Here is a 13,542-nt window from a genome sequence, read left to right as displayed (position 1 = left end):
GTGTCCCAGTGCCTGAGCTCTCAGGGGCTGCTGCCCAGACCCAGATCCTCAGATCCCTCCTGAACCCAGAGGCGGCTCTGGAAGCCCTTGCCAAGCTGGGCCGGTGGTTCCTGTTCCTCCAGAGTTGCAAAAAGTAGCTCCAATGGGGGAGAGGCACATCCTGCTTTCGGCAGCTACCAGCAGCCTTTCTCCTCCTCCTCCTCCTCACTACCTGTGCCAGGCTTGCCAGCACTGAGGTGAGCACGTACCGAGCTGGCACGAAATCCAGGTTAATAAGCAAATGCAGTGGTGAGGCCACAGGCAGTATCACATTGGCTTAAACATAAATCGGTGTTTAATTAGCAAGTCTGGCTCAGCCGGGGTCCACCCGTTGTTCTGTAACATGTTTGTGCCCCACAGGGTGCTCCCACACACAGCCCAACCTGCTCTGAGTGCTGGGAGCTGCTGGTTGAGATTCACCTGGCAGGAGGAGCCCAGGGATCTCTCCATGGCCTCCAGATCGAGGGACAAACCCAGGAGCAGCAGGAGGAGGTGCAGGTGCTGCGGCGTGGTCTGGCTTGGTGGACTGGTCCTGCTGCCATCCCACAGCACCCCCAGAGGGGTTGTTCATGGCATCCTTGGGATCACAGAATCACAGACTGGTGTGGGCTGGAAAGAACCTCAAAGACCACCTCCTACCCCTCTGCCACGGGCAGGGACACCTTCCACTATCCCAGGATGTTCCAGCCTCCCTGGGACAGCCAGGGATCCAGGGGCAGCCACAGCTTCTCTGGGCACCCTGTGGAACAATTCCTTCCCAGTATCTCACCTAATTCTGCCCTCTTACCAGTATGAAGCCATTCCCTGTGTGCTGTCTCTCCACCTCTTGTCCCCAGACCCTCTCCAGCTCTCCTGGAGCCCCTTCAGGCACTGGAGAAGCTCTGAGCTCTCCCTGGGGTGAGCACCCCCAGCTCTCTCAGCCTCACTCCAACACTCATGATCAGAACAGCGCTTGCTGCTGCTGCTGCTCCTCTGACACACAGGTCCTGCTAAAACCACAATGGTCACAGTGACAACAGCTGTGACCGGAGGCTGCGAGGGTGGCAGGAGAGCAGCACCGGACACCCGGTTGTCCGTCCGGTGTCCATCCCCCATGCATCCCCTGTCCATCCCCTGTCCACCCCCCATCCATCCCACATCCATCCCCTGTCCATCCACTTCCCAGCACCCGCTGTGGGTGCTGAGGGAGGTGGGATGGCCCAGACATGCCCTGGAGCTCCATGGAGAAGCCAGGGCTGGCAACTCCACCACTGCCCTGGGCAGTCTGTGCCAGTGCCTGACCACTCTTTCCATGAAGAAAGATTTGGGGCTTTGAAACCCCACATACACTCTTCCTTGCACAGGGCCACCACACCAGCGAGTGCTGTCCGTGGCAGGTCCCCTGTAGGCACAAATGCCACCTGCAAGCCCAGCCCAGCTGAGCAGTGAAGGGTTAAGTGCCAGCCCAGCTCTTGCGGGAAGTTTTCCTCTCCTCCTTGCCAAGGTTTAAATTTAGTCCCTACATGAACCCAGAGGACTTGGGCATCAGGTTGCTCCGGGGCTGGCAGTGCTGGGGAGCACCTGCTGCTGCTGTTTCACAGCAAAAATTCCCCCAAAAGGTGGGACTGGGCTGCACCAGCAGCACTTGGGGTGGGCAAGCTGCAGAGACCCTCATGTCACCATCCCACCACTGGCTTGGGGTCTCCTCAAAAAAAGCCACATGGTTGCAGTCCTTTGGTCAGCTCCTGTGAATCCCGGAGGTGCTTCATACTCGGCTTTGCTCATCCCAAACCTCGAGTTCACTCCTGGATTAGCTGTGAGGGAGCTCCTGCTCGGGGTAGGGGGGTTTTGGGGAAAGCCCAGTGTGGACACACCATTTCTGTGACGAGGTGGCATCGGGAGAGGAGCCGTGGTGAGGACGGAGCTGCAGCTCCGGGTCCCGCCGTGGATGGGACATCCCCAGAGGGCTCTGCAGATCCCCCCCAACCCCGAGGTAGCCCAGGCCGTTCCATGGGATCACACACCCGGGGAGCTGTATGGGGTGCGGGGATGCCCTGTGAGACCCTGGTTTGGGGCGGGATGAGGGGCAGGGATGTCGTCCACGGCAGATGCCCGAGGTTGGGGGCGGCGGTGGCATCCCTGCAATGCGCTTGGCACCGGCTGCCCCGGCTGGCGCTCGCCGAGTCCATGTGATCCGGGGCTCGCTCTCTGCCACCGCCGGTCCCGCCGCCGGCACAGCGAGGGAGCCACAAGGTCGAGCCAGCGGCCCCGGCAGAGCTGCCCCAGCCCCGGGCAGGGCTCCCCGGCACCGGCTGAGCTCCCCGGCCTCCTCCGTGACACCATGCCCCGCGGGAAAAGGGACCCGGTGCTGCTGTCCCCCGCCGAGGGCGAGGGTCCCCGCGCGGCTGGGGACGGCCGGCGGTCCGCGGAGGAGGAGGAGGAGGAAGAAGAAGAAGACGGACACCTCCTGGGGCTGCCCCGCGACGATCTCACCAAGAGCGTGTCCAGCTCCTCCGTGTCCTCCTACCACTCCGCCCTGTGCTCGGACGGCACGGAGACCTTCAAGGACTGCCTGGAGTTCCTGGACGAGGAGGGATCGCCCGGCCGGGCTGCCCCGGGGCGCTGGGCTCCGGCGGGGGCCCCCGGCGTGGCCCCGCCGCCCGGCCCCCTCGCCCGCCCGCAGCGGGCTCAGCTGTCCAGCGCGGCTAAGAATAGCCCAGCTCCGGGCCAGGGGGGCAGGATGGTTCCCCTCGGTGGGGACCGGCAGCCCGTGCCGGCCGCGGCCGCCGCCGGGGAGCCGGCCGTGCCCCGGCAGCCCGGGGCGATGCTCGTCGCAGTTCCCAGCGACTCGGACGAGGTGGATGGCGAGGTGCAGGCGCTGACGGCCAGGGCTTTCCGCAGCCTCTCGGGGCTCCCCGGAGCTCGCCTCGACATGTGCAGCTCCCACACCTCCTCCAGCCTTTCCAACTCGCTGTCGGAGGACGGCGGGCGGCCGCGGCGGTGGCCGGTGGGCGCCGGGGAGCCCCGGGGAGGGCCGACAGCTCTGCACGGCAGGGTGGGCTGGCCTTTCCCCGCCGGCGTGGACGGGGAGCTGCTGGGCAAGGAGCAGTTCGAGTGCGTGGACGTGGAGCTGGAGAGCGGGGAGGCCAGGAAGGGCCACGGCAAGAAGAGGACGGTGCCCAAGCGGCAGATCCTGCTGAAGAGGAAGGAGAGGAAGGAGACGGGCTTTGGCCCGCGGGGGGATGGCCCAGCGCCGCAGCCTCCTGCCAGGAAGGAGCCCCCCAGCAAGGGCAGAGCCGTGGGCGAGGACTTCAGGCTCAACTACCAGCAGTTCATGAAGGCGGCGTCCCTGGGCACCGACAGGACGAGGGCGGCCTCGTGCCTGGTGAAAAACGTCCTGGCCAAGAAGATGCAGTACGAGCAGCGGATCAAGATGGAGCAGAAGGGGCTGCGGGGCAGCTCGACCTCCTCGGGGCCGTCTTCCGCCGGCACCGACCTGCCGGGGGATGGTCTGGAGGGCAAGTCCAGCTCGCTGTCCCGCTCCGACTGCAGTTTCTCGGCCGAGGACCTGCGGGGCGGAGGGATGCCGGTGGCCACGGCGGCCGCGGGGAACGCCACCACCACCACCAGCCACCCCACCAAGGGCGTGGTGCTCAGCGAGGCGACTAGGGAGACTGTCTGCAACCTGAGGAAGACGTTCAACGAGCTCAACCAGAGGATGAAGTACCAGGAGGTGCTGGAGGGCCGCTGGCTGCCCGCGGCGGCGGAGGAGCACACGTCGGAGAGGATCTGCTACCAGCGAGCCCGCGCCTTGTTCGAAGCCCAGCCTGGGGTGGGGAAGGTGCTGGATGTCGCCCCCCGGTTTGCCAGGGCGCCGAGGCCGTGGCCCAGCTTGAAGGAGCGAGCCATCGGTCCCATCCATTCCCAAGCCCTGCCCTTCAAGGCCGAGAGCCGGGCGGTCGCCTCCGCCCCGCCGCGCCGCCCCTTCGCCTCCTCCCGGGCGCAGGAGGCGAGGACGCTGCCGCAGAGCCAGCCGGAGAAGCCACCAGCAGCGCCCCGCCGGCCACCCAGCCCCGGCATCCCGGCACCCCGGGGGTCCCCGCCAGCCGCGCCCCCCAGGCCAGAAGATAAGGGGAAGGCGCGCGTCCCGCAGCCCCGGGACGTGCGCAAGCTGGTCAAGAGCAGCTATAGCCTCAAGTTCGGGACTGCCGGCTCCTCCCGCGGCACCGCGGCACCGGCGAGCAGCGGAGAGCCGCCCCCGGCCACCCCTCTGGTCATCCACTGCACCTCGGTGCGCCGGGAGCCAGCCCCCGAGCCAGCGGCTGAGGAGGTGCTGGCAGCCCCGGCGTGTACCGAGGGGTCCACAAAGCCCCCCGGCAGCCGGGCCGCGCCCTCCCACAGCTCCCCCATCAACATCACGAGGGTCCAGGCCACGCGGAGGGGAGCGGTCCCCACGGAGGAGCCGCCGGCATCGCCCCCTCGCCGGGAGCGCAGCGAGCTCCGGGTGCCCCCGCGGGCAGAGCGGGTGCCACACGTGGAAACCCATCTGCACGTCCTGGTGGGCCGGCCGGGCCTGGCGGCCAGGGAGAGCTCCCCTGGAGCTCTCCTGCGGGCAGAGAAGACCGTTCTGCTGCCTCCGCCACCGAGCAGTCCCGCGGAAGGGAAGGAGCAGCGCGGCCGGGGCAGCCCCGGAGCGCTCCGCGCTGCCGAGGGGCCGGAGCCGCTGGGACAGCGGCGCCGCAGCGGGGACAGCCGGGACCCCCGAGCCGGAGCTGCGGCCGAGCCCGGCGGCCGGAGGGTGTCGGTGGGAAGTGCTGGGGGCTCTGCCGGTGGCACCGGCCCCGCAGCCCCGCTCCGAGCCGCCGACCGCAGCGAAGGCTCCCCTGGGCGGCTGCCGGAGCAGAGGGAGGCCTGGGAGCATTCGCCGCAGCGGCCAGCGGCTACAGAGCCCTACCCGCCCGCTGGCCTGGCAGAGAACTCCAACTACTTGGCAATCCCCGAGAGAGGCCTCAGACCCACGCTGATGCCAAAGCTGTCCTTGGTGCCCAACCCGGCCAGTGCATCCGTTGGGACCCCCTTTGTCCCCAGCCCAGCCAGTGCCTCTTTTGGGGCTCCCTCAGCCCCCAACCTAGCCAGTGCATCCTTTGGGACCTCTATGGTCACCAACGTGACCAGTTCATCCTTTGGCTTCCCTTCAGCCTCCAGCCTGGCCTCCACATCATTTGGGAGCCCCTTGGTTTCAAGTTCCAACAAGTCTTTTGGGGCCCCTCTGGTCCCCAACCTGTGCAGCACATCCTTTGGGAGCCCCTTAGTACCCAATCCAACCAGCATATCCTTTGGGAACCCCTTGGTCCCCAATTCATCCAGCATATCCTTTGGGCCTCCATTAGTCCCAAATGCATCCAGTGCATCCTTTGGGAGCCCCTTGATCCCCAATTCATCCAGTGCATCCTTTGGGAGCCCCTTGATCCCAAATCCATCCAGCACATCCTTTGGGAACCCCCCGGTCCCCAATCCAACCAGTGTGTCCTTTGGGAACCCCTTGGTCCCCAATTCATCCAGCACATCCTTTGGGCCTCCATTAGTCCCAAATGCATCCAGTGCATCCTTTGGGAGCCCCTTGATCCCCAATTCATCCAGTGCATCCTTTGGGAGCCCCTTGATCCCAAATCCATCCAGCACATCCTTTGGGCCTCCATTAGTCCCAAATGCATCCAGTGCATCTTTTGGGGGCCCCTTGATCCCCAATCCATCCAATGCATCCTTTGGGTCCCCACTGGTGCCCAATCCTTCCAGTGCACCCTTTGGGTCCCCCTTGGTACCCAATCCATCCAGCACATCCTTTGGGCCTCCATCGGTCCCAAATGCATGCAGTGCATCCTTTGGGAACCCCTTGATCCCCAACCCAGGTTCATCCTTTGGGTCCCCCTTGGTCAGTAACCCAGTCCCCACTTCCCTTGGGCACCCATCCATCTCCAACATGTCCAGCTCTTTCTTTGGATCCCCTTTTGTCCTCAACCCAGCCAGCACTCTGCTGGGAACTGGTTCCTATCCCCTTCCTAGTGGGGAGGTGCCCTGGAGCAAGCGCAGCCCTGAGCCCCTGCTGCCCCGAGCCCCCGAGGGCCCAGCTGCTGTGGAGCCCCCAGCCCAGCCCCACCTGGAGGATGCTCCTCATTTCCTCAGGAGGACCGATGGCCCCTCGCCGAGTGGGAGGAGCAGACAAAGCCCCCCCAAGCCCTTCTCCGCCCCCCAGCCCGCCCAGCGGAGGATGCTCGTGGATCCCAGCAGCGGGAAGTGCTACTACATGGAACCGCCGCGGCAGCCCCAGATGAAAACGCTCTACGACCCCGAGACCGGGCAGTACCTGGAGGTGCTGGTTCCACCGGTGGCATCACACACCGGGCTCTACCAGGCAGATTTCAACCCCCTTCTCATGGCCCCGGGGGTCTGTGGCCCACCCTACGCACCCTACGGCGGCTTCCCGGGGCTCCCAGCACCGCCGCCCGCCGCCCCCTCCCCGCCGCGCCCCTCGCTGCCGGCTACCGACACCCCCGGGACCCCCGGCTCGGCTCCCAAGGGCGAGGGGCCGTCCCCTGCCGGGGCTCCCGACTGCGGCTACCTGGAGAGCCTGTACTACATCCCCACGGGGATGCGGGCCAGCCCCGGTCCCGAGCAGCCCCCGGGCCGCTCCAGCCCCGCCGCGCCCGAGGGGTCGCTGCTCCGGATGTGACGGGAGGGACCTGCGGGGATGTCCCTTCCCATGGCCGGGTTTAGCCCAAAATCGGCATCGCCCCCTGCCCACGGCTCAGCTGGCCAAACGCCCAGGGGTAGCGGGCACTGGTTGGACTTCACTGGCTTCTCATGGAAATGGGGACAACAAGGATATTTTCCGGTGTGAGCACCTGGCAGTCCTAGGGGGACATGGAGGAGTGGGACCACACAGGCCCTGCTTTCCCCTGTCCTGCCAGGCCCATCCCGAGGATGACCCTGGCTGGTTGGCACGGGGCAGGGGGATGGCCTGGCCACCCCCAGCCCCCCCAGCCCCGGCTGCAGCACAGAAATAGTAATAAAAATGCTCAAACAGCTTTAAATCTGTTTATTCATTCGGTGCTTGTGTGGTCTGTAAAGGGAGGCGAGGGGCTGACACACTTGGAACCTGCAGTCCCTCTGTCTGTCCCGGAGTGTCCACCAGAAAAATCCCAGGCCCTGGGAGCAGGAGGGGGCCCCAAAACCCAGACCAAACCCCAGCGCTGAGCGCCAAACCACAACCACGAGACCCAAACCACAACCACGAGCCTCAAAGCCCAATCCTTAACCCCAAATCCCAGCTCTGAACCACAAACCCCAGCCCTGAACCCCAAACCCCAGCCCTGAACCCCAACCCTGACCGCCAAACCCCCATCCAGCCCCAGCCCCTGTCGGTCCACAGCATCCCATCAAGGACTGAAGTTGAGGAGTTGGGATCAGGCATGACAGGACTGAGTTACTGCAAAAACCTCCCGAAGTGGGGGCACTCGGTCGGGGACATGCACACCCCTCCTTCCTGTCGCGATGCCCCAGCCGGATGCAGGTGTGTGCTGGCCGCGCCTCAGCTCCACTCGCCAGCCCCGGGGGGGTTTATAGCCCGCCCAGGGGGGGTTTAGCCACAGCCCCGCACTTTCGGAGCGCGGCAGGATGCGGGCGGCGCTGGCAGCGTGGCTGGTGCTGAGCCTGCTGGGGAGCTCAGGGACCCAGGGCATGTGCGGGGACCCCCCCGCAGCCCAGTCCCACTCCATCCCCGCGCCCCAGCTGAGCCCCGAGGAGCGGCTCTCGCCCCACATGCCCCAATCCCTGCGCTGCGACGCCTGCCATGCCATCGCCTTCCAGGTAGGGACCGGGAGTGGGGGACAGGGCACCCCGAAAGCCGCAGTGAGAACCTTTGTGGGGAGGCTTCAGCCTGGGGAGCTGCTGCTGCTGCTGCTGTGGGGCACGCCGCTGATGGATGTTCCCCGTTTGCACCTTCAAAAAGCTTTTTGGGGATCCTCAAGGATCCTCTAAGCCATGCAGATGTGCTCCTGCTGCCGGGGCCGTGCAGAACGGGGTGCAGACCCCAGTCCCGCTCGGGAGCAGGCTCACGGACAGGCTGCCACCCTCACTGCCCGGATTGTGCCTTTTTTCACCCCAGATCGAGGAGCAGCTGAGCAAGGCAGAAGGGAAGGTGGGCAAGAAGGCTCTGAAGGAGTCGGACTACATAGAGGTGCTGGAGAGGAGCTGCTCACAGGACTGGGAGAGGTGAGCGGGGTGTCCCTGAGATCAGGGTGTCCCCAGGTACGAGCGAGTCCCCAGGGCTCAGAATGTCCCCAAGGACGGCGGTACCCCAGGGATCAGAGCGCCCCAGGGGCGTCCCCAGGGACAATTTTGTCTCAACCCCCCCTCTCCCCGCAGTTACGGCGTGCTGGAGCTGGATGGGGAGAAGCGGCTGTCGGGCCCGGGGCTGCCGAGCCAGCATCCCCTGAGCGTGCTGGTGTCGGGGGGACCTTGGCCGGCCAGGTAAGTCGGGGTTTGGGGGGGTACAGGTGAATCGGGCACTGTCCCGTCGCCTCCAGGTGACCAGCTCGGCTCCTCGCAGGCTCTCCAAGCTGTGCCACGGCTACGTGGGCGAGCAGGGCGAGGCTCAGATCTACGGAGCGCACCGGCGGGGCCCGGGCGCGCTGCGACAGCTGCTGTGCCACGGGGACAAGGGACCTTGCGGCGGCCAAAAGGAGCGCCCCGACACTCCCAAGGCGCCGCAGAACGAGCTCTAGCCCGGCGCGGTTAATGCTTAATGCCCCGGTGACCTTCGGAGCCGACTTCGTCCCCAGCCGACACGCGTGCCGGGAGGGAGGTGGGCGCCTTGCCGCTGTCTCCTGTCACCGATGTCGCCGCTGTCGCTCGACGCCCGGTTCGGCCGTGCCGGCAGCGGCGCGGGCTCGCTCCGGACGAGCTGGGAATTACTCTGTAACCCGCGGGCTCTAATGTTTCACCACGGCGCTGCTCCGCTCGGCTGCGGCCCCAATTAAAGGAGTTAATGGCTGATCCGTGCCGGGGCTGCCCTCGCCGGTTTCACAACCCCCAGCCAATGGTCGCCCTCCCGCACGCCGCCCTTGCCACCGCCACCGCCCGGCCTTTGGGTGACTAAAGTCCTTCCCACGGCCATAAAACCGCCCCGAGCGGGGACATCGCCGCCGGGGACGCGTCGCCCGAGGATGGGGACCCGCTCAGGAGATCTGGCTCAGCCCCAGGTGAATGCAGGCGCCGTCGTCACTATCCCCATTCCTTCCCTTCCTCGGTGTCATCCCAGGGCGGTGGAGAGGGAGGTGGTGGCCGGGCAGGGACACTGATCCCAGCGATGGCCAGCACAGGGTCAGGATGCCCCTCTGGGGCTGGAAAAGGCCAGGGTGAGCCTGGGGACTGCGGAGAATCCCGGGAACAAGGGGACACGCTGGGACCGGCTGTGCCACCTTCCCCATCACCTGCAGGGGGGATCCCCCTCCTCACTTTCCAGGAACAAAACGCCACGTGGGGATCGGTGGGTTTGGGAGCCCGGACCCTTCTCGGGGGTCAGAGCGAGCACGGGCTGAGACTGAAGGGAAACACGCCGGGCCGTGGCCGGGTGTCACCCGCACCCCTCAGAGCAGAGCCCAGCCCCTTTCCCGTGGGACACCTGGGTCCACACTGACCCAGCCCCCTCCTCAACCTCACTGCCAGAATGGGAACTTGGCTCTGGCTCCCGCGGGCTCCCCGCACACCCCTGAGAAGGAGCTGCCTGCGGCGGGCAGGGTGAGTACCGGGACAGCCCGCGGGCAGCCCCCACCCCAAATCCATCCTGCGGATGGAGACCGGCCAGCCGGGACCCCTCCCATCCCTGCGGGCCCGGGGGCTCCCATGGGACAGGGCGGGGTGCCCGCCCCCGCAAGCAGCCCCAGGGTGAGACAGGTTGAGCTGTGCCCCCACAGCAGGACCCCGGGGCGGGCACCAGGCCCCCCCGGCCGGAGGTGGACATGCTCTACAAGATCGAGGACGTGCCCCCCTGGTACCTCTGCATCCTTCTCGGCTTCCAGGTACAGCCTGGAAAGTGGCAGGCCCCAAATCCCCGTTCCCAGCGGTGTGGGGGCACCCCCCAGCCCCTCTGAGCCCCTCCTCACCCCCAGCACTACCTGACCTGCTTCAGCGGCACCATCGCCGTCCCCTTCCTGCTGGCCGAGAGCCTGTGCGTGGGCAAGGACCAGCTCACCGTCAGCTACCTCATCGGCACCATCTTCACCTGCGTGGGCATCACCACCCTCATCCAGACCACCGTGGGCATCAGGTAGAGCCGCGGCCCCGGCGGGGCCCCCCTGGCCAGCCCCGGCCCCGGGTGCAGGCGTCCCTCTGTCCCCCCAGGCTGCCCCTCTTCCAGGCGAGCGCGCTGGCCTTCCTCGTCCCTGCCAAGTCCATCCTGGCCCTGGAGAAGTGGCGATGCCCGCCTGAAGGTGAGGGCAGGAGGGTGCAGGGGGTGTCCGGCTGTTCCCCGCCCGCCGGGACCACCTGACGGCTTTTCATCCCCAGAGCAGATCTACGGCAACTGGTCACTGCCCCTCAACACGTCCCACATCTGGCAGCCCCGCATGCGAGAGGTACATCCTGCCACCACCCTGCCACCCTCCTGCCACCGCCCTCGCGGCACCCAGCTTCCCTGACAGGCTGCTGACGCCCTCTCCTGCTCCTCTCCCTGCCCTGCAGATCCAGGGGGCCATCATGGTCTCCAGCCTGGTGGAGGTGGTCATCGGCCTGCTGGGGCTCCCCGGGGCACTGCTCAGCTATATCGGGCCGCTGACCGTCACCCCCACGGTGTCCCTCATCGGACTCTCCGTTTTCCAGGCTGCTGGTGACCGGGCTGGCTCCCACTGGGGCATCTCTGTGCTGTATGGCATGGGGACACGGGGGACAGGAGGGCAGGGCTGTCCAACACGGAGCCAGGAGGATGTCAGGGGCACGAGGGATCCCGTCTGTCTCTCCCCCCAGGACCATCTTCCTGATTGTCCTCTTTGCCCAGTACCTGCGGCAGGTCGCCATCTGCGTGCCCGGCTACCGGCGGGGCCACGGCTTTGTCCTGCTCCGCGTCCAGATCTTCAAGATGTTCCCGGTAGGAACCGGCTGACAGCATCCCGGGGCGCCCGCAAATTCCTCCCTGCAGCCACGCGTGGGCTCGGGAGAGGTGCGGGAGGGAGCCGGTGTGTGTCCCGCAGATCATCCTGGCCATCATGCTGGTGTGGCTCATCTGCTACGTGCTGACCCGCACAGGAGTGCTCCCCAGCCGGCCCGAGGAGTACGGGTACAAAGCCAGGACTGATGCCCGCGGGGAGATCCTGTCCGTGGCACCCTGGTTCCGCGTACCCTACCCCTGTGAGTGTCCGGCAGCCCTGGGCCCCCCGATACCCCTTTGCCCTGGGGCATGTGTGGACCTGGTGCAGCATCACCGGGACTGGGGAACACCTGGGGGGTGGGCCAAAATGGTGTGTGGGGGGAGGACACTGGAGTGTCCCCAACCCTGACCCGCTCTGACCCCGGGCAGGCCAGTGGGGGCTGCCCACGGTGACCTCAGCAGCCGTGCTGGGCATGTTCAGCGCCACGCTGGCGGGCATCATCGAGTCCATCGGGGACTACTACTCATGTGCCCGACTGGCAGGAGCCCCGCCGCCCCCTGTGCACGCCATTAACAGGTACACCCAGCTGTTCCCCCCTCCCACGGTACCTCCCTCGCACCGCGGCATCCCTGGAGACCGCTCAGGGATGCTGCAGGAGAGTGGGATGGGCATCAGCCCGACCGTGTTGTTCCACAGGGGCATTTTCATCGAGGGCATCTCCTGCATCATCGCGGGGCTCCTGGGAACCGGCAACGGCTCCACGTCCTCCAGCCCCAACATCGGCGTCCTGGGCATCACCAAGGTACCGGGGCCGGGGAGGGGTCCCGGCTCGGCCCGGGCCACGGGCACCGTCACCTGCTGCCGGTGTCTCTGCGCAGGTGGGGAGCAGGAGAGTGATCCAGTACGGCGCCGGGATCATGCTCCTGCTGGGGACCATCGGCAAATTCACGGCGCTTTTCGCCTCCCTGCCCGACCCGGTGCTCGGAGGGATGTTCTGCACCTTATTCGGTAACCGCGTCACCCAAACCCGGAGCGCTGAAGCCTCGGGGCCTGGCGAGCCCAAGGATGCAGGGAGGGTTTTGGGGGAAACGGGGGCTCCTCGCAGCCCCCCACGCCCGGCCCAGCGCGGGCATCTCCGCCTGCATCGCCGCGTCTCTGCCGGCAGGAATGATCACCGCCGTCGGCCTCTCCAACCTGCAGTTCGTCGACATGAACTCCTCCCGAAACCTTTTCGTGCTGGGCTTTGCCATGTTTTTCGGGCTGACGCTGCCAAACTACCTGGATTCCCACCCCGGGGCCATTAGCACAGGTACTGCCTGTAACTGTGTACCGGTGTAGGAGAGATTTGGGGAATCTGGGGAGAGAGGAGGGCAGCTCTGCCCCACCCTGGGGGAGCAGAGGGGAAATCGCAGCACACCCGCAGGTGTCCCCGAGCTGGACCAGATCCTGACGGTGCTCCTGACCACGGAGATGTTCGTCGGGGGGACCATTGCCTTCGTCCTGGACAACACCATCCCGGGTAACTGCAGCGGGGCAGGGGCAGATCCCTGTTGGTTTGGAGCTGCCAGAGGGGATGGCAGGACCGGGGGGTGACACCGGACATCCCCGCAGGGACACAGGAGGAGCGAGGGCTGGTTCAGTGGAAGGCAGGAGCGCACTCGGACAGCACGAGCAGCGCCAGCCTGAGGAGCTACGACTTCCCCTTCGGCATGGGAGCGGTGCGGAGGAGCCGCTGGCTGAGGATCGTGCCCATCTGCCCGGTGTTCACCGGGTTCAGGGCCCGGGCCACGGGCGGGGGCGCGGCGGCCACAGAGGGCACGGACGGCACGGACGGGGGCTCGGTGTGCACCAAGGTCTGAGCCAGGGGAGGGTCCCGGGAGGTGCCGGGAGGAGCCGAGCCGAGCTCCCGGGGGGGCTGTCGGGGTTCGGTAGCGCCCACCAAGGTCAAAGCCAAGGCTGCTGGAACGCGGGGCTAGGGAAACGCAACGCTGCTCTTGGGGGACACCCCGAGCTCCGGGGTACAGCCACGCCGTGCCGTGCTCCACGTGAAGCTACAGCTGGCTGAGACTCACAGTCAGCCACATCGGAGCCAGCCAGAGCCCCGGGCCACCAACTCCCACCCGGGGCCACGGATTTTTCACCGGCACGGTGACCCAGCGGCTGGCACGGGCTCTGCGTGGGGCAGTGTCCAGACCAGCGTTAGGAAGCCTAATTTAAGATGATACATTAAAAAAGATAAAATATTCAAGGGCACGTGCCCTGCCGGTCGTCCTTTGTGCACCTCGTCCTTTGTACACCTTTGCCCGTGCTCCTCCCGGGCTGCCAGACACGGAGACACGCTGGATTTCTTCCAGGTGGGCTCTGCCTGAACCCTGTGCTG

General features: G+C 66.4%; 3 protein-coding genes across 3 annotated transcripts; all 3 read left to right on the top strand.

Annotated features, from left to right (window-relative positions):
• The first annotated feature begins 2,110 nt into the window (after nucleotides 1–2,110).
• PROB1 (proline rich basic protein 1) lies at nucleotides 2,111–6,748 on the top strand. Its single transcript, XM_062502432.1, has 2 exons — nucleotides 2,111–5,891; nucleotides 5,928–6,748. Exons 1-2 carry the CDS (start codon nucleotides 2,111–2,113, stop codon nucleotides 6,746–6,748), a joined length of 4,602 nt encoding a protein of 1,533 aa, XP_062358416.1.
• A 944-nt stretch (nucleotides 6,749–7,692) lies between these two features.
• On the top strand, nucleotides 7,693–8,801 carry MZB1 (marginal zone B and B1 cell specific protein). The gene is made up of 4 exons (XM_062502394.1): nucleotides 7,693–7,884; nucleotides 8,183–8,289; nucleotides 8,443–8,547; nucleotides 8,627–8,801. The coding sequence occupies exons 1-4, from the start codon at nucleotides 7,693–7,695 to the stop codon at nucleotides 8,799–8,801; spliced, it is 579 nt and encodes a 192-aa protein (XP_062358378.1).
• Nucleotides 8,802–9,064: 263 nt separating this feature from the next.
• On the top strand, nucleotides 9,065–13,021 carry SLC23A1 (solute carrier family 23 member 1). The gene is given in 16 exon segments (XM_062502153.1): nucleotides 9,065–9,166; nucleotides 9,168–9,278; nucleotides 9,745–9,816; nucleotides 9,993–10,097; nucleotides 10,188–10,345; nucleotides 10,420–10,508; nucleotides 10,585–10,652; nucleotides 10,759–10,940; nucleotides 11,041–11,161; nucleotides 11,265–11,421; nucleotides 11,591–11,738; nucleotides 11,859–11,964; nucleotides 12,041–12,170; nucleotides 12,328–12,471; nucleotides 12,586–12,681; nucleotides 12,774–13,021. Coding segments are annotated over 16 exon segments (2,037 nt in total).
• Nucleotides 13,022–13,542: the final 521 nt, after the last annotated feature.

The sequence above is a fragment of the Cinclus cinclus genome, chromosome 14 (genome assembly GCF_963662255.1).
Source record: "Cinclus cinclus chromosome 14, bCinCin1.1, whole genome shotgun sequence".
In the NCBI taxonomy this organism is placed as follows: Eukaryota; Metazoa; Chordata; class Aves; order Passeriformes; family Cinclidae; genus Cinclus; species Cinclus cinclus.
This window is presented reverse-complemented; position numbering and strand designations above follow the sequence as displayed.